Source organism: Gallinula chloropus, assembly GCF_964237585.1.
Source record: "Gallinula chloropus genome assembly, chromosome: 1".
Taxonomy (NCBI): Eukaryota; Metazoa; Chordata; class Aves; order Gruiformes; family Rallidae; genus Gallinula; species Gallinula chloropus.
Window position 1 is genome coordinate 195,267,665 of NC_140085.1, and position 23,127 is coordinate 195,290,791.

The window sequence follows — 23,127 nt, forward strand, 5'->3', positions numbered from 1 at the left end:
TCTCAAAAGCCACAGTTCATCCAAAGCCATGCTGTCTGATTAGCTGAACATCATTTAGAGGATGTAGATTTTTTCCACTTGCTACTCAGGAGTACTTTTGTTTTGGGAATCCTGTTTGAAAGACTATACCATTCACCTTATTTTAGCAATTTAGAAATAATATTTCAATTGGTGTGTAGGAGGCATAGAGGGATGTAGCAGAAAGGGGAGAGGGAACAAGTGCCAGCAGTGCTCTTCTGATTATAGTAATATGTATAGGGAAATTAACCTCTTAATGGTTCCAAAGAGTTGACAGTAATATACATTTTTCAATGTGTGCCTATATATTTATGTATGCATATATATATATATATATGTATACATTTCCCCGGTTTTAGTGGTACCTGAATTATGAAACTCATTCTGAGTGCCCAGTGGAGACAAAGTTGCATTACACTTGCTGTAAGACATCAGCAACAGCAGTGGTATCAGTTTGTAAGTGACAGAAGGTCATGAAGGATGAAACCTTTTTCTTCAAGTCACCTGCTTTCCTAGATGCCCCACTTTAAAAGGGCAATGCAATTAACAGCCAGTGAGGTTGTAGGGTGACATACAGAAAGGGTAAGTGTAAGACATAGGTGATAATGGGGTTTCTGAGAAAGACACCTGAGAATTTTCTGCAATTTGTATTTAAAAAAATAGGAAACAGTTCTAGACGTATCAGTGGAAAGGAAATCACAGAATCATAGAATGGTCTGGGTTGGAAAAGACCTTTGAGATCATTGAGTCCAATCACCTTGCTTTGGACAGGGACATCTTCCACTAGACCAGGTTGCTCTGTCAACCTGTCTTTGAACGCTTCCAGGGATGGGTCATCCATAGCTTCTCTAGGCAACCTGTGCCGGGGCCTAATTACCCTCATCATAGAAAAAAAATTCTTCCTTATGGCAAATCTAAACCTATCCTTTTTAATTAAAAACCATTGTCCCTTGTCCTATCATTACAGGCCCTTGTAAACATTTCCTCCTCAGCTCTCTGAAAGACTGCAATAAGGTTTCCCCCGTGCCTGATATTTACCCAACTCTTTCACCCTTTCTTCATTGAAGTTTTCCCTCCACCATTTTTGTGGCCTTCCTCTGGCTCCAAGTCCATCTCTTTCTTCTGCTAGGGACCTCAGAACTGGATGCAGTACTCCAGGTGAGGTCTCAAGAGAGCAAAGGGAGAATCATCTCCTTTGACCTGCTTGCCACGCCTCTGTTTTTGCATCCCAGAATATGATGTGCTTTCTGGTTTGCAAATGCAAGTTGCCAGTTCATATCCCATATTTTATCCACCAGTATTCCCAAATCCTTTACTGCAGGGCTTGTCTCAACCCATTATTTTCTAGTCTGAATTAATACTGATGATTGCACCAGCCCAGGTGCAGGATCTTGCACTTGGCTTTGTTGAACTGCATGAGATTCACACTGGCCCACTCCTTGAGCCTGTCAAGGTCCCTCTGCATAACATTACTTCCCTGCACCATTCAACTGTCATCTGCAGCTATGCAGAGGGGATAATCCTACTGTCTGTATCATTAATAATGCTACTCAGCACTGCTAGTGTGAGTACGGATACCTGAGGGACACCACTATTCTCTATTTGGATGTTTAACCGTTAACTGAAATGGCCATCCAGCCAATTCCTTGCCCATCAAATAGCCCATTCATCAAATCCATATGTCTCCAATTTAGAGACAACTATGTTGTGTGGGACTGTGTCAAAGGCCTTACAGAATTCAAGGTAGATGACATTAGTTGCTTTTCCCCTGTCCAGCAGAACGGTCACTCCATCACTTCATCATAGTTTAGAAGATTATTTAGGGATGATTTGCCATGTGAAGCCATGTTGGCTGTCTTTTATCTGCCATCCATATCCTTTGACATAGATTCCAGGGGATCTGCACTATGATTTTACCAGGCACAGCGGTGAGGCTGACTAGTTGGTAAGTTCCCAGGTCCCTACTTTTTTACTTTTTTTACTCTTATGTTCTGGGGAAGAACTTTTCATGAGGGCATATGGCAATAGGATGAGGGATAAGAGTTTTAAACAAGAAAAGGAGAGATTTAGGTTGGATATTAGGAAAAAAACTCTTCACTATGGTGGTAGGTCACTGAAACATGTTGCCCAGAAAGGTGGTAGAGGCCCCATCCCTGGGTAAATTCAAGGTCAGACTTGATGGGTCTCTGAGCAACTTTATCTAGTGAAGATATTCCTGTTTACTGCAGGGGGGGTTGGACTAGATGACCTCTAAAGGTCCCTTCCAGCCTTATACATTCTGGGATTCTGTGGTTCTATGATTTCCCTTTTTCCAGTCACTGGGTGTTTTGCCTGGCTGCTGTGGCTTTTCAAATATGATGGAAAGCAGCTTACCAACTACATTTGCAGTTCCCTGAGGACCGTGAGATGCATCTCATTGATTCCCATGGACTTGTGTGTACAGCTGAAAATAGTGCAGCTGAAATACAGCTGAAAATATTTTGACTTGATGGCTTACAGAGGAGATGAAGTAAGGAAAGAAATAACTGATAAAAGTCTACAGAAAAACTGTACTCTGTCACAGGGAGATTTTTTTCTGACATATTGTTCTTAGATAAATTCTTTAAGTCTTAATCTGGGGATTATTTTTATGGTTTTGATAGTATAAGAAAAAAAACTGTGCTTTGGCAAGGTGTTATCAAATGTTGGGAGTCACAGGTCCCAGAGGAGACACAGATATAGCATGCATCATCAAATTTTTTAGAGATAGGTTGCTGACAAGGAGTTTTGTAACACTGGGTGTAATATGGATGCCTGATTTAAGCACTCTCTTTTTCGATTCCATGGATAAATTCACAAATTGTATTTGTAAAAGCTCTTATTGCAATGGGATCATGAATTTACAGTTGTAGAGGTAGATTATTTTGGTTTATTTGGCTGTATTTAAAAGAGAATTGTCACTAGTAAGAGATTTTTTACTAATTTTTTTTGTAATATACTTACTTTTGTTTTTTTAAAGAAAGAAGATACACTATTATAATAAATAGATTACCTATTTATTCTTTACTGAGACAGATAATTTGCTTTTGACTCATGAGGCTTCTAGAAACACCTTGAGTCATGATTTGAAATCATTAAGACATAGAAAATATATTAATTCCCTTGTAAATAGTTTCACTCAATTATCTTTTGTTTTCACATGCTATGCAGGTTTGAAATAACTTTTCAAGAACTGGCTAAATTTAAATGTATTTTCAAAACAAGGTATTTATTTCATTGATCAGCTAATAACTGTTATCAATTGCTGAAGAGGAATAGTTACAGCATTGCGAATTTACATCCATCATTATATTCTATTGTAAAACATAACACTTTGCTTGTTTAATGAAAATATTGGCTACAACAACAACAACAAAAAGCCTAAACCTGTGTTTTCATTAAAGCATAGGTTACTTCCACTGTTACACAATTTTATATCATACTTCATCTAACAATAGGTTCCCTTTAAATAGTTTCCTTGCCTAGAATCACAGTACAAAAAATAAAACCCGAGGTGTTTTGACACATGCAGATCTTTATCAAGTACAATGCAAAATCAAGTTTTTCTTATATAAATTTACAATATGAGCTTTCTTTTTTTTTAATACAAAAAGACTACAGTAATTTCCTGGATGTAAATTGCTGGAGGTTTATTTTTAAATACTGTAATAAATGCAGTTGAACTTTGGAAGTTCATTCCTTTTTCATTCATGCTGTTACCATGGAAATATGGATTTTATGCTTAAATGAATTAGCTTAGTTCATAAATTATAGTTCATAAATTATAAAAGTAAATGTTAATTCATAATTGGGGAGTGATGGCAAATTGTGAGAAGATAGACATAATTTTCCCTAAATTTTTCAAACAATCATGGTAAATTTTAAATTTTGTTTTTTGTGTGAGGAAAGAAGAATAAGCTTCTAATTGTCTAGACGTTTTACCTTGTGTTGTACTCTACATTTGTGTATATCAGAAGGGACCAACCACCTTGTATATTAGCTTCATGCTGCTATCAAAGTGACAATATTACCCTACAAAGGTGAAAATATAAAAAGCACCATGCACAGACAAGCTTCAGCATACATTTGATTTTCTAGTGGTTCAGAACTGTAGAGTTTAGGGCTTAATGTCTTTTCTGCTAATTTATTATGACCTCCCAGAAGCAGAAACTTAAAAACTCTCCAAAAAGAGCAGTTTTGCTAAGTTAACCTCATTTAGACAAAAGGAGGTACTTTCCTGTTCATCATCTTCTTGGTCTTCACAGAAACATTGCCATAATAGAATAAAGGACCATCTAAAGCAAAGACTGTATTCCTTTCCTGAGAAATGTTGAAAGATGTGTTAGACAAACATTTGCCAAGATCAGTCTATGTATAGTTCATCTTCCCTCATAAAGGAAGACAGACTAGATAATCCACTAGGATTTCAATTTGTCATGGCCTTTAATACAACTGTGGATAGAAATACGTGTTCAAAGGTGTAATGATGACAATGCAGATCAAGAAGAAAGGCAGATGTCCTTTCATACTCACAAAATGAAACACAGATTGTGAAAACATGTTAGTCATCAATTTGAGTGAAATTCAGGAAATTCAGAGCTGAAAAAAGCCTTCAAAACCTGGGACTCTCAATGGAGGCTGTAATGGAGTCATGGCTTCTCAATCAGTTGGATAGGATGAGACATAAGTTATCTTGATCTACATGCTACAGGGACAGCAGAATTACAAACAGACTTTGAGTAGCTCAAGATGCTTTGTGGAGCCAAATTGAGTTCTTTCTGGGTCTCTGTTGCTCGTTTTATGTATTCTGGTTTAAGATCATGGGGAGCAGTCAGGAGGCCTTTCCTGAGAAACTCACAAACATAGGTAAGACTCACTGGGTCAGGCCATTGTTCACTGATTTTTGTTTATTATTTAGCCATATAGTTTCTTTACACTTGCTTATTATAAATGGTTTTATGACTGTTTTGAAATACTAACATAGTTCATAAAATATCTATAAATCTAATATTGAGAAGGAATGATTTCTAAATAAATTATACGTTTTTCACATTTGTCTGATCAAAACTTTCCTCAATGCAATCACAGAAGACAGAAATCAGAGATCTGAGACATTAGGAAGAAAAATACTAAATGCTCACAAATCAGACAATTATATTAATAAGAATGCGGAGGAAAAAGGAAATGGAAAGTTTTCAGGAAAAACTGTGGCTTAATTTGCATCAACTCACGGGGAGGTCTTTGTTGTTTACTGGCCTGGAAGAGAGGAAGAATATTTGACCCAGCAACTTCTGTATTAGAATGTTAGGGTGTCAGAGAGATGTTTACAATACTGGAGATGAGAGTTTGTAAATAATCTGTTCAGCCTTTTTCTGTCTCGTTCTGGAAATTTTAAGTTTAGCTGAGCTCCAGCTGCTGATTTAGCTCCTCTGTCTGTTATGTTTTACTAGGCTTTGCTGTAATGGAAAGCCTAAGCAAACCTTCTTGCCAATTATGCCTTTAGCTCCATGTCCTCCTTTCTGCAGTTGTTTCCAGATACCCCACAGACTCAGTCCACTCTTCAGTAGCCAACATTTTCTATCTAGAAACCACAGATCCCACAACACCCAAGACCTGCAATCTGTATCAAGGTTTCCTGCAATATTGCACCCCGATATGGATATTTTCAGTAAAATGAACTTCATATAGCTGTGGAAAATAACATTTTTGTGACCATTTAAAGTCTCAGAAATGGGAAAGGAGTAAAATCATTCTGTTTTAAAGCTCATGTGTTGAAAACAGAGGCATTTAATAATATAGGACTAGGGTGCTATATAGGTTGCACCACTGCAGTGTGCAATGACAGAGTGTGATGGAGCATGACTGTAGCCATAGTGCCATGACTGCACAAGCCAGTACCTCCAGCATCAATGCAAAAAGAGGGAGAATTATACCCCTGGCTGCTGAAAATCAGTGGTGCAGATTATCAATGTTGATACTAAAAGAGTTGTGTGGCCAGAGCCTGCAGATGGCTTTGCAAAACACCATTATGTCCAACTCCCTGCAGACAACTGCGCTCCCCTCTTTTGAAGGACAGGAGTGTCATTTCTCCCTCTGTCCACTCAGAGAGCAACACACCCTCTTCTTCACTCCTTCCCCCCACTTTCTGTCTTTCTTCTAGATAATCTCTGTTTTCTTTGTGATCATCAGAGGATGATCACAAAATCTACCTCACTGCAGCAAGCCTTTTAAAAGCAATTGATAATATTTACCCATAAATGTGGTGCTTAAATGAAGTGAAGCACATGGCACTGGCGTAACACTGGAGAGCATTGCTTGCTTTACTGCATTTTTAGTCTATTACTTTTATTGTTATTCTCCTTTAAAATACAACCCTTTCCATAATTCCTGGGAAAACACACAAAATGGTTAGGCTACTGAAGATGAAAATGTTACTCCCCAGTTTCATTGTTCCGCTACAAGGTTTTCTAAGTACTGTACGCTTTGTGCTTGTGTAGTTCTATAGCACAGTGGAGGTCCTTGACCACAGCTTTGGGATACAAGGGCGATAGGTCACTTCTACTACTACTACTATTACTGCTACTACTGCTACTTGTTTCTGTTGCATTTCTTCTGGACAGTGACAGATGCTGCAAAAGACTGTCCCCGACTCACTCTTCTGAAGCAGACGGCCTGCAGGGCTTCCTGAGATCAAGGTCTTCCAGGGCAACACGTTCCCTCTGCTCTCTTTGAACCTTTGCAGACAAGTAGGGTTTTCTGGCAAGCTCTCCCATTTGCCCTTCTGAAGGCACAGGAGGATAAAGTAATGATGATATTCCACAGCTCAAGATCCTGAATCCAGTGGTTTCTGTTATCTAGGAATATTCAGGTCACAAGATACATGTCTCTTTTTAAAGAGGGTCTGCAATGCTGCTCTTTGGGACTCCTGCTTCTGTATTGGTCTTATGTTTAACTTTTTCTTTTTTCTTTTTCTTTTTCTTTTTTTTTTTGAAAGGGAATAACTTCTTTCAGGAACTTCTTCCCCATGGTCTGTTTAAGAGGCCCCAAGCACTTGAAATGTTCTGCTATTTTTGGTATGTCAGTCAGACTTGGGCAAGGCTTTTTCTTCAGTCATTGTTATCAACTTTATGTCAAAGATGGTAAATATCACCAATATGGGAAGCTTTTGAGTAGCTGTTTGTCATGATAAGATACTGTATGTCCTTGATGAGAATGCTGCCTTCAACAATTAGACGGCTGCAGTGAGAAATGTTTTGGCAGAGGTGATCAGACACTGCAGGGATCTGCTTGTGTAGATTACCTGAAGTAGCCCCTGCAAAATGTGTTTGGTTGATCAGCTACCAAGGTGATAGTTGGCTGGTTACAGGGGTCTTAGTTTTCCAGAAAATTCTCAAATGTCCCACAGTTATTACAGGAGTCTGACACATATGTGGGAGTTTTCCCTTTTCACTCTTACAGTGTCATGAAGGTCAGGGTCTGTAATTTCACAGGTAACTTCTTCTTCGAGACACTCAGGAGTCTCAAGAGGTTTTTCTTGGTGAAGACTTAGGGTATCCATTGCTTCTTGTTCTCCTAAATGTAAAAAAGTGTTTTATACAGGTGATCACTTGGGAATCGCAGAGTTCCTGTGAGATTCCTATTTTCCCCATGTTGGGCGTGTTTGTCTAAACCCAAAGCCACTAACTTTTTAGGATGGCAAAGAAGAAAGTTGTTTCAAAGACTTTGCTGACTGAAACCTTGTGTAATTCCTTTGGCAGAAAGGAGGCTTGAATTTGATTTTCATATGCAGCTACATGCTTGCCTGAGCCTTGTCTCACTGTTTAGGACTGTGCATCTATTCATCTTTGCCTTTTGAATTGCATTTCTCTGGTGGATCAGAATTCCCCAAGATCTGTGATATTTTTACAATGACTAAGATGCTTGATTTTAATTGTTGATGTACTGTACTGCAGAATAAACCATGATTCCTTTCCCTGTCTATTCCCTTGAAGAGTGGCAGAAAAATACATCAATTAATTGTCCCATGCTTTTGCTGAGCAACACGTTACTATGCTTCAGCTGATTTGATGGCTATTGCTGCAGTCAAAGTCTGTATTATCATAACTTTGGGATGTCACAGCTTTACGAACAATGGCATCTAGACCCCAATGTCTTTGCTAATAAAAAATTGCAGCATTAGATTTAAGAACAGGGTTCATCTCTTTTCTTCTGGAAGTCAGTGCTCGTGCCAAAGAAGGTTGTGATTACTAATTACTTAATTTGTATGACAGATGGAGCTGGGGATCAAATTAAGTAGCTGTCTTAGGATACAATGTAGAGCAATATCTAGCTTTAAACACGACTGCCTTTTTCGTTCCTAAAAAAAGGCACAAACAATGATGGGCTAAAAATAGCTGTTCACTTGGAGTTGACGACAGTTTCTGAGAGCTTGTCTTTAGGAAGATGTTGGAAAAAACCCTGCCGTCTTTTCCCCTCCCCCCTTTTTTCCTCTTTAAATGCACATCCTTCTGTTCAAGCTTCTTCACCTCATTGCCCACAGAAAGAAACCCATGACTTTGATAGGACTTCAGTATTTCTGCAGATTTCCAAGGGGGTTTATGTAAAGCATTATTTAAAGAAACCCTAAAAGTCACTGCAGATATTTCTATTAAGTTATGCTTATCCTACACAAATTGCTCTGTGGTGATAGAGAAGGAGGTAGTAAAGCCTTTTCCATTCTTTGCCTCCCACAGTATCTGCTGCAGTGAAAGAAAAAAAAAAGGAAGAAAGAAAAAAAAAAAAAAGAGGCTCCTTTCTGGTTTTATTCCTGAAGACTGCTTTGTAATTCAGTACAAATATCGGTGGTTCCTGGTGCTGTAAACAAAGAGTTGAGTCTTTGACTTGGTGTCCCTGCAGTCTAGTAAACAATCAGTTAATTTGTAGCATCCCAGCAGTTGACAGGAGTGAAAGAAGTGGTATGATCTTATTTTTGTGCTCGTGAATTAAAGCTTTGCCTTCTGGCTAGGTTCTGAGTTCCCTCCTTCTGGAAGATATTTGAGCGTTTTAAATTCAGAATATGTAGTTACAAATGTGAGGGCACAGCCTTCCCCAGGATTTTTCTGCTTTCGTTTTAATTTTTCTGTGTTTTTAATCCCAGAAAGCAAGGAAACAGTTTGAAAACGATGTCCAGCGTCTGAGCTGGGAGCACAATGCAATTCAGGATCTTTAGAACTAGTCCGCTGCATTTTTATTAAATGAGAGTGAAGGAGTAGGTGGGACTTTTTATTTAAAAATAGATTAGCACAGGGGACTGAACTTGCATTTGAGGAAACGTTAATAAGCCAGCCAGCCATTGTCCTTAATCAGGGACTGTATTTGTAAGTAGAACATGTTGAATCTGTCATGATTGATGACGTTGTCTTTGTTAAAAGGGATGCTGCATCTTTAACAAGAGCAGACAGAAACAGTGGAGAATCTACTGTGAATTTGAGAATTGGAAGAGAAACCTTTCTTCATTTTTCCACGTATAATGTTTGTAAAATACTGAAAAGAAAAACATCAAAGCCAGGGGGAAATATAGGTAACTCACTGCTTACATTTTAATTCCTCACCTTTCCCCTCTGGGTGAGTTCCCCCTCCTTTTTCCCCCCTGAATTTAAAATGCTGGAAGGAAAAGCAACTGAGGTCCAAGTTTCAGATGCTGAATTCTCTGCTAATTGAAATTACTGGGCATATTACTATATATAGTCGATGAAGAGATATGTAGCTTTCACTCAGTGCCTTCAAGACATGTCTTTTTGTAGTCAGAAAAACAGAGATGCATTTTCAAACTGACAGAGGGAACGGATGCTCCTTAGTAGCACATGCTCGGGATCGTGTGTGTACCGTTTGTGCAGAGCAGAGACGCTGAATACTGGTCCATATGCTCCTTGTTTACTGCGATGTTTTTTGCATGTTACTGTGCACTCCGGACTAATGTGAAGGTAAGAGGAGACAAGACAACAATTTGGCAGGAATGTACATGTAAAACCAGCTGCAGAAAATGTCTACCTTGTGTTGCTGAGTACTTTGGAATTGCTAGCTGAACAGGCATATTATTACAGGTGGTTGTGGAGGCTTTGTTTTATCGTTGTCTGTGTAGCTAAAGCATAGAAGCATGTTTTAATTTTGCAGCTTAGTGACCTTCAGTTTTTTAACTGCTTGCAGTTCAGGTTCTGGGCTCGTATGATTTGATAAACATGTTTTGCTACTGTCCAGGTAGGCCAGAAACAAGATGCCAAAGGCTGTTTGTGCAAGGCTACATAGCTTTATATAGGGTAAAATTCCTGTACTCTAGTCCCCCATGCATTCTCCAAGCGATGCTGCTTGCATGCTTTCTTGCTGATTACTTGCCTGAAAACCGGGGGTTCTCGCTGCCGTTCTCTGGGTTGGTTTTTGTGCTGATTTGTTTCTAACTCGAAACAAAATGCATACAAACAAATTATAAGCAACGTCCTAAGAAATAAAGAGGGGATTATTACTGCAAAATGCTACAGAATAATGCCAGCTGGCAGCACTGGTCTCACAGTAACTATTAACCAGCGTTTGTCAGTCATGTCAACATTTGCTTGCTGTGTTAATTAGTGTCAGAACTTCAATATAAGTTGCTGGATATATTACCTTCTCTGCAAGTAGGACAATATTAGCAGACGGGATCATTGGCATTGAATTGAGCCCTAAGCCAAGCTGTGGGCCAGCTGTGGGAATCCAGTTGCATAATTTAAATGAATTACAGTCCTTAGTCAACATATTGGGGAGGTACTTTTGGCATTCTGGCTTTTTCAAGTTCAAATGAGTCTGTCTATCTGGGAAGGAAGGCACTGGCAAATAGACATAGTTAGGACTGTTTTACCTGGAGAAATTAGTATCATTGTCTATTTTGCTTTCAAACTGCTTTAAACATGCCTCTGAATTAAAGTGAGTTTTCTGTATTTCTGCTCGGTTTGATAATAATTAAGGTTTGGGTTTTTTTTTTGTTATTTGGTCAAAATATATTTGGGGCATTTGATTAAAAATATATTTTTCATTAAAAGCTCACATTCTAATAGTCTGCTCCTATGTATGTGTTCAAAGTCTGTTCTGATGATTGCTGTACCGAATTGCTAAGCTTTCACATTTTATTACTTTCTAATTAACTTTTGCCGTTCACTTTCTGTGCTACTTCTAAGGAGGAAGGTGAAAAAAATTTGTATTTTCTTTGAATCTGTGGATAACAAGCCAAAAATTACAAGTTAAAACTTTTAATGCTGTTCTGTCATCCTAAAATACATCCGTTGTCCTTTCCTTATGCTTTCCTTATAATTTTTTTTGGCAAGTTAGTAAATTATATTCACATTATATGCCTTGTAAATTTTCAATATGCTGTAAATTGCCAATAAAGACATGTTTTGTGACATTTTTTTATTGCTTGTTTTGTCCCCCAGCCTTCAGTGCTGTGCTGAAGGTGTTTGGTTAATGTGGGGCTGTTGTTGAGAAATAATTTCTCAGTCTAAATAAGAATAAGGAAATTTCAATATACCTATTTTTGCTGTAATTACTTCTAGATACCTTATCAGTAAGTAGCACAGCAACTGTTAGGAGTTTTATGGATTGAAGTTCTGAAATGTCTTTGCTTTCATTCATAAACACAGAAAAAAATGCAAGGTTTGTACTAGCTTCTCTGATGACTGTTTGGATAAGATAGTTCTTATTTATTGGGACATCTTCAACTGTTAAGAGTCTCTGGAATACTTGTTTGATATACAGTATCTGTTATTTACATGATATTGTTCTGAGGATCTTATCTTCATTTGTTCTAGTCTCATCAAACTAATCCACTTTTAATGTATACTTTGATCATCTACTTTCCAAGTTAGGCATTGGGCTACAACATAAAAAAGTTGCACACACTTTGCAGATTTCCCCCCAGGCACTGCACAAGTATGGCAGCACCACTTGAATCTTCAGTAATTCCTATTTTCTTTTTCTGATGTTGAAAATTACTTAATAAATAGGAGTTTATGGAAAGGTGCTCCCCATGCCTGGTCATTTAAAAAATTATTAGATAGCATTTCTTCAGAACTCTGTTGCATTTAACTTGGTTGGCACTAACTTAAGCTACAGCTTTATGGGTGGCCAAAATAAATGAAATACATTATAAAGCATCTGTTTTGAGTTTTGTACTTCCCCCCCCCCCCCCTTTTAAACGGGTGGAAAAAAATTTAGTGGTTCTCAAATATTTTAGACTTTAAGTCATAAGATAGAATTAAACTATAAGTACAGCCTGTAACAGGAAATAGGTTTGCTTGCCCTGGAAAGTGAAAAAGAAAAGCAATTGGGTCTGTTTCTGATGGCAGCTGCAGTTTATGGCTTTAGAGAAAGCAGATTTTTCAAGTTCAAGGTAGGACTCTTGCTTCTTGATTGCCAGTCTTTCTGAAACTTGGTGTGAACTTGGTTGTCATATGCAGACTTAGAAAAGGAGGTCTACCCCATGCATTCTTAATCAAAGCCCATTTTTACTGCTGACTAAGGAATACTACTGACCATGAACATGTACCTGCCTATGTGAATAATTATTTCTTCCTGCCCGAGCAGAAACTAAGTCAGTGGTTAAAAAAATGTAGAAAGATGTCTGAGAAGTTATGAGCAAAATATCTTCCTCTGTCAGAGTTTCTCTGAACCTACATTTTTAATATGAAATTCAGCTTGATTTTAAAAAAAATAAGTATATATATTGCTTACTGTTGCCTGTTTACTAGGCATAGGGTTATTAAAATTCTACATTTTTGAGTGATCTCTTTCTTGCTCTTTCATGTATGCACAATTTTGTACCTCAATGGAAGATATCAAAAATTGGCACAGAAGTGAGGGAATTAAAATCTAAAAGCAGTGCCTCCAAGACCACAAGTACTCTTGTGGAAATGTGCAGCATGCCTGAAAAAGTGAACTCCTACTACACAGAGAAGTTAAAAGTATTATTGTGTTTTCAGCATGACTAAGTCTCAGGAGCACAGGGTAACTATGGCAGGGGGCTGCCCACTATCAAATATTTGTAGTTTTAATTGTGTCCACTGTGTATTTAAAATATGAATTCATATGCAAGAGATTTTTAGTGGTTGCCATTAAAAACTTTCTGTTCTTGGCGTAGGCAAGTATTTGAAATTCCCTCAGCATTAGCAATATTTCTCATAAAACTATGGGAAACATTGCAAATCTTTAGGTTCCTTTCTCTGAGCGAAGCTTGAAAAACTTTTATGGACTGGGGTCTTGCTTTTCTGGAGTTTGAGCTTCCACTTCCCTTGATGAATTCTGTGTGCAATTCTGAAAGATTTTACTGTGAATCTGGGTTGCTATTTCTGACTGACAGTTTGAGGGTCTTACTGGAGGCATCACTGGTGCCTCTGGGAATTCAGGTAACAGAGCTGATAGTTTTGCATGGACTTACTGTGAGCACTGGGCTCTCTTGCCTTCACGCCTCATTTTCAGCAGCAGTCAGCACTGGCTTTGGGGTCATCAAGAGCTTCACGTAAAGATCGGGGTCTTTGGGGGTTTTTCTGTGTGTTATGAATTCAGATCTGTACCCTTTGAAGTGCCAAAGGCTTCCCAGGAGGTTCAGACATACTTCAGCAGGAGTTAAAGTCTGTCTTCATGTTAATGGGTACACTTGGCACCTCACAGAACTGAGCTCCTACCTGAACATTTGGGTTAACTAAGAGACTGGTTTTGTTCTGACTCCTAGCTTTGGGTCACTGTGGTGGTGATGGAAGTTTTCTATATATGATCCTTTATATCTCCTGTGCTTCAGTTAAAAGATTATGTGAGCCTATGTGAAAGAGTAGCAGTGAACTGATTTATGGCTGAAATTTTCACCTATGCATTGTCATTTTTTGAATACCACATGTGATGCAGAGGACCTGTTGGGGTAGGAATGGAGTATGGAGGGTACTAGGAGCAAGCATCCTTTAATCATCTGAGCTTTCACTGCTTGGCCTCCTGTCCCATCCGCATTTTAAAAATATAATTATTTTAACCTAACAGTTTCCAATTGCAACAAAAGTCATGAATTAAGTAATTAAAGCAGAAGAATCATAGTATCAAATAGCAAAACATTTCTTTGCCAAAAGAGCTGCAAAATGGCACAAATGCCAACTGAACTGCTGACTTCTGTCTACGTTTTTATATACAGTTGTAAGTTTTCCCTTCTCCCAGTATATATTAATGATATAGCTATATGATTAAGTTATGTAGATCACATATTTCACTGCCTGTATCTAGAATTGTTCTGATATTCCAGAGGCATGGACTTGTATTGACAAAATATGTTCTGCTGTAGTCTTACAGTATTCTTCGCAAATGGGGGATGAAGTCAGAAGGATTTGGACTCTCAGCTCCCACAGACTTCCAGGCATGGTCCTTGGTTTTTTACACATATTTCCCTCCTTTAAATGTTCTATCATGCACCATCCTCTAGCACCTCTTTATTAAGTGAGGAACAGTTCGGAAGTCACACGAATGGCTTTGATATAACGTTGTTAAAAGAGTAAGCGAGAAAGACAGGTTTCTCACTTTTTCTAATGTAATCAAGAGTAGACTCAGGGGTAGGGTTTTTTTTGAGTTTACTCATTTTTGTAATTCTGATCATGTCTGACAGTCTGACTTGCTATACTCATGACTACATAGTCATAGCTACAGTACAAGTGGCAGGTCAAAGTACGGTTCCTCTACTGCTGTAGGACACCAAGGCAAATGTAGGTTAGTACTAGAAAGCAAACTGAGTTGGTGTGAGATTTCCACTTTGAGTGGTTTGGGAACAAGAAAAAGGATAATATTCTGTGGGTTGTGAATATCTAGTTTGCATTTCTGTAATATATCTTGTCATCTGTTTATAAAATGTTTGACTAGGCTATAAAATAAGCAAGACCTTGAACTTTGTAAGGGATTTGTTTAACAATTGCAGGGTCTAGCCTTGAGAGCTAAAAACAGCTGAGCTGTTTGTATCGCTGTCATCCCTTTGTTAAATAAAGGTGGGATTTTAGTGAAGAGATAACTCATTGCCAAAAGGGGTTAGCGGTCTCTTGGACAAGCTTCTACACAGAGAGATCTCTCAAAATTTCAACAGTAGTACTATCACAGGGTATCTGTTTTGGAAGCTTGCTGTACCTGTTATTAAAATATTTTGCCAGTGCCCACTCTAATGCTTCACAGGAACTTAAGGTTCCCATTTTTGCAGTCATACCAGTGATGTTAATAGGGGGGTTTGGTAGGGAGGAGATCAGAATCCCATCTCTTACAGTTCAAACAGTAGTTCTGTTGGAGTAAGAAGTACATTATTTGAAACCCAAAGACTGATTTTTCCACTTCTGAAATCAAAATTGGCCAGATTTGCAAGCATTTAAAATACCTAAGTGTGTACTTTGCCACTCTGCCCAGCTGCAAGTGTTGCTTTACAATATATGACCATAACAAGTTATGAATGAAAGTGGTAATTAGAATAGATTAATAACACAGCAGCAGCTCTGGCTTTCAAGATATGGTATGATTTGGACTATATTTAACCCATAGACCAGAAGAATATTCCCTTAAAGGCCATTATAAATGTGTAAATAGGTACAGCGATGCAAAAATGGCAAGCACAGTATAAGAAATTGCATCCACTACTATGGATTCTTTATGAACACTAAGTAAATGTGAATAGTATGCTATAGGGATAAGGAGTACTTATCTAAAGTTAGAAGAGTTAGTCACAAAAACAGTGGTTGGAAGATATAGAAGCTAGGCACTATTTTGTCCATTCAGAAATTTCTGGATAGATACTAGTACCAATAAAAAATATTTCAATTCTATTTTGTGTCTCCCATTTTAATGTGGGCTCATTAGAGCTTATCTGATGAGCTATTCTTATCAGAGATATATAATTGGCCTTTTTGTTAGAGGAGAATTGAAAAGATCTAGGACTGTAAAACTATTTAAATTTGTTGGGGTTTTAAGATGTGCAATGTCGTGCTTATATATGACAATTTTATGTTTACATAAAAATGATGAAAAGTTAAATCCTCTACTGTTAAATTATTGCTGACAGACTTGTCCTCTGCTCTTAAGAAGCCAGTGTTTGTGTGATTTTTATGAGATTGTGGAGAAATTAGATCAACAATCCTGACAGAAATGCTGCTTACAAAATATTGAGGAATGTGTTGTGCACACAGGCAGAAATAAGGTGGTTTTTTTTCCTTGAGAAACTCTGCTACTCCTATCACCCAGATGGGGAGAAGTGCAGAAGAGCATTAATAATTGTTGGATGGAGTTAACAATAGCTTGCCACGATTAGTGGCTACCCAACAATATTTCATGGTTAACGTCTACCTACACTCACTTCTAACTTCATCTGTTTCTTACATCTGATTTGCTCATGCTAAATTGGATAAAGATAATTTGTGCTTGTGGTTGAGCGGAGTGTTAGGTTTTCCAGGGCTAGTCTTCACAGGTGTGTCCTCTCTCATTGCTACTGCTTGCATATATATTTTTGGGCCTGCTGAAATGTTTTGTTCCTATGCAGGCCCCTGTATTTTTGGCATGGGATGGATGAATGAACTTTCTGCAACACAGGAAGTTCTACCTGAATATGAGAAAAAAATTTCTTCCCTTTGAAGCTGACAGAACCCTGGGACAGGCTGCTCAGAGAGGTTGTTGTCTCCTCCTCTGAGGAGATTCAAGACCTGCTTGGACACAATCCTGTGCAACCTGCTTTAGGTGATCCTGCTTTAGCAGGGGGGTTGGACTACATGATCTCCAGAGGCACCTTCTAAGCCCTACCCTTCTGTGAATCTGTGAATGAAATGTTTGCACCTGGTTTTGGAGGTGAAAGCCTCCGCCTCCTTTCTTCCCTTATATCTTTACAGACAGTGGGACACAAGGAAAGTGTCTTTTGGAAGTGAAGATGCAAAAGAAGATTGCAAAAGACGAGTTTATATTTTTTCAGTGGTAAACACACACCAAAGAAATGAACTCTGGAACACATTGAAGCAGTCTGCATTCCACCTGTGTCCCCATGCCAAAATAATGAGTGATAGCTACAGATTAATGACTAATACAAAAGTTACAGAATGAAAAAGAAAAAAAAGAAAACCTCACAACCCTGTTATTAAAAGCACATCCCTCATTGTTTTCTCAGTGGAGGAGGAGGAGGTGGCTGATTTTCCCCTTTGTATCTCCAGAGTGTTTGAAGTTGTATAAATTCTCCTAATAACTTAGAATTCTTCTGGAAAGAGAAGTAAAAAAAATAAAATAAATACAAATCCCATAAAAAAAAAACTAATTGAAGAGACCTGGGCACAAGTATTTTTGTTTTAGTCTCACTTTCACCAAAAAAAGATAAACCTCTCCAATTTCAAATAGGAATCTGTGCAGAGAAGCAATTGGAAGGGTTTGCATGCCTTTGATAGCACAGAAACATTAAAACCTTAGAAAAGGAAGATTGACTGGAGAAGTAAAACTCAGAAAAGCATTTTCATCCAAGTTGCAGGACAGATGAAGAAAAATATCGCAGATACTTCACACATATTTGCAGATATTTTGGACAGGATTTTCAGCCTGCTCCAGATTTGTTTTCAAAACTTTGGTTTTCATTTGCAAACAAAAATAAGTGGCCAAGTTTTCAAGTTAGACAGAACAATCATAATTAATCTAGTCTGTCAGTGCAGCCTGTAAAACAACCATGAATTGTTGGAGGAAGGATACATCTCTTGACACCTGCTGTACCTTTTAGAAAAACATTGTTTCTGTTGAATAATTTCTGATGAGGGAGAACCTCTCACAACCTTTACAAATGCATTATTCCAGGGGTTAATTAGTCTGTTCGAGGTGTGTGCCATATTTCTAGCCTGAATTAATCTAGTTTCACATTCCAGCTTTTGGGTCACTTTCAGGTTTTTGCTACATCTTAATCTGCTGGACTGAGAAGTCCACTGCAAAGGGTTGTTCCCACCATGAGTAGCTCCAGGCTGCATGAAGGCATCACCTAATCATCTCTTTGATTGAGTAAATAAACTGAGCTCCTGGCATCTTCTACTGCAAAGCATGATTGCCAGAGCTATCATCCCTCTCATGACTTGTCTTTGAGCTCTCTCCAGTTTCACAGCAGGCCTCCTGATCTGTGCATGCCACAGCTGCACGCAGCCTCAGAGCAGTTGCAGCCCCGTGAAGAAGTAATAAATGTCCTGGATCTCACTAAAGATACCATCTGTATGTCCAGGGTTACGCTGGCTCCTTCAGCCACATTTCTGCACTGGGAGTTCATTTTCTGCCCCGTATCTAGCAGGATTGCCATCTGCTTAACAGCAGACATCTCTGGAAAGTGTCCATCAGGAAGGGTTGTTTGCTTTATTCCCAGAGTTAGGGCTTTGCTGCGCTCTGTGTTAAAAATATAATGCATTGATCTGTATCAGTGACCTGTCTTCTGCACCATTTACCACACTACTTTTTCTCTGTCATTGCTAAACCTGGTCAGCAGCCAGTGGCTGAATTTTCTCCCAGATTGATCAACATTTAAAAAGCCAGGACCAGGCCCTGAACATCCTGCCGAACACAGTTGATCAACTGCCCCATGTGTAATTATGTTCTGAATCCTGTCAGTTAGACACTTTTTAATCCGTTTAATGTGTGCCATTTTGATTTTGGTTTTAATAAAATGTCATGCACCACCGTGTCAAATGATTTACAGAAGTCTAAGTATATTATATCAATATTGTTGCCATTGTCAGCCAAATTTGTAATCCCATCTGAAAAAAGATAGTATGTTAGTTAGCTTGACAGGGTCTGTTTTCCATTAATCTGGCATTATGTGCATTTCTTTCCTTCAGAAATTAATATATATTTTACCAGCAACTCCATGCTAAGTGCTTTTGAAAAAAAAATAACCATAGCTAGCACAGTAGAAATTGCTAGGAATGAGACTCTTTAAACCCAGTCCTTAAGTCTCTATTTAGTAATCTAGCTGTGTGCCAAATGAAAATCGTGAACTCTTGAAGGGTTCATCTCCCTGCAAAATTGGGATCTCCCAGTTAAAATGGAAAAGTGAATAAGTTGTGAACGAAACAAAGGTTGTGCAGAAGAGGTGATTTTTTTTTATTGGAGCATCTCCAGTGGTTGAAAAACAGAGTATGTTTTTCTGGGTACATGATGCCATTTGGTCTCACTTATATCCTTAGATTGTCATGTCTATGATAACAGCTAACAACTCGGTGACCACACATTAAGTGAAAAGTCATTTTAGTAGAAATTAAATCATACTACCCAGTTCTTTTAGAAAAGGGAAATGTTAAGAAGTTGAAAGATTATTTCATTTCTACTAGATAACCCATGAAGTCAAGAACCTGAATTCTTGCTGGGAAGGTGTTGGAGTGCTGATCAGTACTTTCATACACTCTTTGGCCTGTGTGCTTCTGAGATGCTATTAATTTCTCATGAAAACCTGCTTTTGTAGTGAATCACACAATACATTCATACATCTCTTGTCGTGCTTGAGTTCTTCAAAAAGGGATCATGAAGGCCATGTGCTGGTTTCTAGCCACATGTGTAACCAGAAAGTGAATATAAGGCATTTTGCCTCTAAAGCAAGAAAGCAATCTAAGGAACTCAGGTGGCATTCAGCTCGCTTAACTTTAGACATAACCGATGTAAACATCTATATCTAGTGATTTCAGGCTCCCTTTAGTGTCAGTAGAGAGGAATTGTCTCTTCTGAGGCATGATTCATATGACCTAGTTTAAATATCTACATGGGGATGAGATTAATTGTGTCCTGAAAGTGCCAGTTTCTCTCCATTTACCAAAGAGAGCTTAGGTGACTGGCTGAGATGTAGGGCTCTCTGTTATAGATATTTCCATCTGGACAAATTAATCCCATCCTTCAAAGCAGAAAAGATGTGAGTTTTTAATGCTGGTCAGGCAGCTTTTACTCTCCTTTCCTTTTGCCTGTAGCAGAAGGAAGATAGAAAAATGTGGGGAGGAGGAGCAAGCTGTTGTGAAGGGTCAGCCAAGATGCCCTGGTGATGAGGCAAGAGCAAGAGCTTGCAGGACTGTGAGATCATCTGATTTGTTTTCCTTTGTTTTTATCTTGGTAGTTGCTTCTAAATTACTTAATTAATATACAAAAAATAAGCAGTGAGTAATTGAACGGAGCTGTTTGCAGCATGTTTCCCTCTTTCCCAGCTGGTAGATCAGCCCATTATTTCAATGATGTTCAATTGTTATATTTTATTTTAGTTGCTTTAAATTTATAGGAGAATAAATTAAGGACCACACACTTAAGTTTGGTTCTTTTCTGAGAGCTGTGCAGCTTTCACATAGTGTGGGCAGGTGTTGCAAAGGCATTAACAAAAAAATAAGATGGAGCACATATATAGAGTGAAATTTGGCCTGAATGTCAGATAGTTAAATTTATCTGTCTCTTAGGCACCTCAACTTGATCCCTACCAGCCATTAAGTTTAGATAACTGAGAAACGAGTTTAGCTCACCCTAAATTAGACACCAACAGTTGTTCAGCTGAACATCCAACTGTATCATCAACCACAAAAGAGACCCAAAACTATGGGATCATCTCAGAGGTAAGCTTAGCTTGAAATAGAAATGTAGGTGTAACTCTGGAAGACCTGAACTGCTGAACAGATTCACCAGAAAATGACAATAGAAGTAATAGAGTCTTAGGGGGATGTTTTATAAGGATTAATTAACAAATATTTGTACAGTACATCCACTGTAAATTTACCATGTCTCTATAATGCATGGTAAAATTAGCAAGCAATTTAAGTGTCAGGGGCTGTTTAATATAATTACCAACTTTTCAAAAGTTGTTAAGAGCTTGTTACCAGGGGATTTATGAAGATCTAATTACCATCAGCCATCTGACCGAAACAGGTGACTTGATCCTGAGATTTTCCCCCAGCTAGGTTTAAATGTTGACACAATCTGTTTAAAGGATCAAATTTCACAGAAGTTTTGACAGTTCAGTGAATTTTTTATTTCACTCTTTTTTCACACAGAAAATGCAATACTTCTCAACCTGAAGACAAGCTCAAATTTGATTGTAACCCCTCGCTTGTTGTTATGCAATTGCTTTTAACAATGTCAAGCTAAGGGACAATATTTGCTGGTTTTAGGGGAATTCATACCTTCGTACGGAAAAAATGTTTTAAAGACTTCTTGACAGTCCAGTAAATCATGAAGGGATGGATTGTCCCACATCAGGATATAGTTTCACACAGGATGGTGAAAAAAATACACACAAAAGGTAATTTTTGTGGTCCATAGTTGGTGACCTACATCAGCTCTAATGGAAAAGGAAAAAAAAATAATGAGGGAAAAGTAAAAGTTTCCATGATGGCCAGCCATGAAGAGAAGTGGTGGGGATGTCCCTAGATAAGCATTACCTTCTGGGTGTCTTCTCCAGTGCATCAGGTGTTCCTTGAATGCCTTTTATAGGACTAATTTTATAGTTTCTTTGGGAGTTTCTCTGTCTCCCCCATTGGTTTTATTTGCCTGTTATGCCAACAGAGCTGACTGGAGCACTTGCTGACCAGAGACACTGCAGAGCTGATCATCTTTGTGCATATACTGAATGGGGAAATACTTAATGGCTCTCTAAAAGGCTCATTTTTACTGTTATTTATTAAGCTCTGTTTATAACCCTAGCACAGGGTACTAACCCAAAATTTAGGGTCTAGGGAGTGACAAAGTTTGAGTGGTTGGAAAAGCAACTCATATGCTGAAAAGTAAGGGCTTGAGGTATTGTCACAGCAGCTGGGGTATGTAAGTGGGATGTATCAACATGAGAAGCTGACTACAGTCTTGCACATGAAGGGCTGTGAAGGGAAAACCCTGAGCATTACACAGAATAAGGCAATATGCAACCAACAAAACACAAAGGTGCTGGGAGGAGAAAGAAGGGAAATTAGCTGTAATATTTTTTCTGACTTCTTAACCCTCAATGGACAAAGCCTCTTGGCACCAATCTTGCTGATGGGACAGAATACCCCTTCCATCCCCACCACTTCCCCAACATTCCCAGCAGAAGTACCTCTTCTCTCCTCACTTAATCTAAACAGCAATGAGTCACCTCTGGGTTTCCCTGGTTTATTCTGGTCTTACTCATTTCAGATTTATTGTGCCTAAACTGCATCTGCCATGGCTCTGTCTCTTCTTCACACTCATACAATCTCTCCACTGCTGACATTTGATGCTAGTTCCTAGCTTTGCATCAAACTTATCTATGGAGCAGTACTTTTCAACACAGTTCCTGTGTCTCTGATCCCTCCAGTGATATTATCTCATTGAAATGCTGTCTGTTTCTCTTGCAGTGCACATCTTTCAGTAGGTACCTTGGGACACTACTGGGGAAAAAAAAAAAAAAAAAACCAAAAAAAAACCAAACAAAAAAAAAATTTGCTAGCCTTACTGTTTCAAGTCTTCCAGATCTTCTGCCAAGGAGTTTTTTCCCTTCTTATACTTTCTGTGGCTCTCAAAATCTGACTGTTGTAGCCTTGGAGAATTTACCTTTACATAGTTTAAGGCAATGCAGTATCAAAACACTGCTCGATCAAAGCTACATCAATGCATTTTGCATTCAAGAAACAGATAGCAGAAAGACCGAGATAATAATGATAGGCCCTGATTTTGAACCCACACCCACTGCATTTCCCACCACTGCAGTGGTGTCCTCACTGTGTCTCATCCCCACCTTTCCCTTCCAGTCTGGCTCCAGACTCACTGCTGCTCCTTCCTCATCATTTCAGGGACTTGTGCCACTTTCTTCTCTTTCGCTTTGTCTTTTCCAACTCATTCCCAGTTGGAGCCCCTTTTAATAAAATACTTCACCAGCTGGAAACCACTATCCTGTGTTTTTCATTGAATTTTTCCTATGTTCAGCAATTTTTCCCCTTAAATAACTAAGTTGCTTTACTGATCAATTCTTGTTCATCAGGGAAGATACTATTTTGTTCAGTTTAATTCCTTCTTCTGAGGGAGAAAAGGTTACTTTTTTCTCCTTACTTTCTTTTTTACCAGGTAATAGCAATTCCTGGTTAAATTAAAAATAAACAGAAG

The 23,127-nt window shown here is 38.4% G+C and overlaps 1 protein-coding gene across 4 annotated transcripts in view; it reads left to right on the plus strand.

Annotated features, from left to right (window-relative positions):
* The window catches only part of DLG2 (discs large MAGUK scaffold protein 2), a gene marked incomplete at both ends in the record, with an annotated part of 916,132 nt that overhangs the window by 108,627 nt on the left and 784,378 nt on the right, over positions 1 to 23,127 (plus strand). For 3 of the 4 annotated variants that reach the window (XM_084264085.1, XM_084264086.1, XM_084264087.1), the window contains one exon: positions 9,957 to 9,998. The exons of the other annotated variant lie outside the window; for it this stretch is intronic. In XM_084264085.1, coding sequence (XP_084120211.1) covers positions 9,957 to 9,998 — 42 coding nt within the window. Of the gene's footprint in view, positions 1 to 9,956; positions 9,999 to 23,127 lie in introns of those variants that run through there. 4 annotated transcript variants of the gene reach the window in all.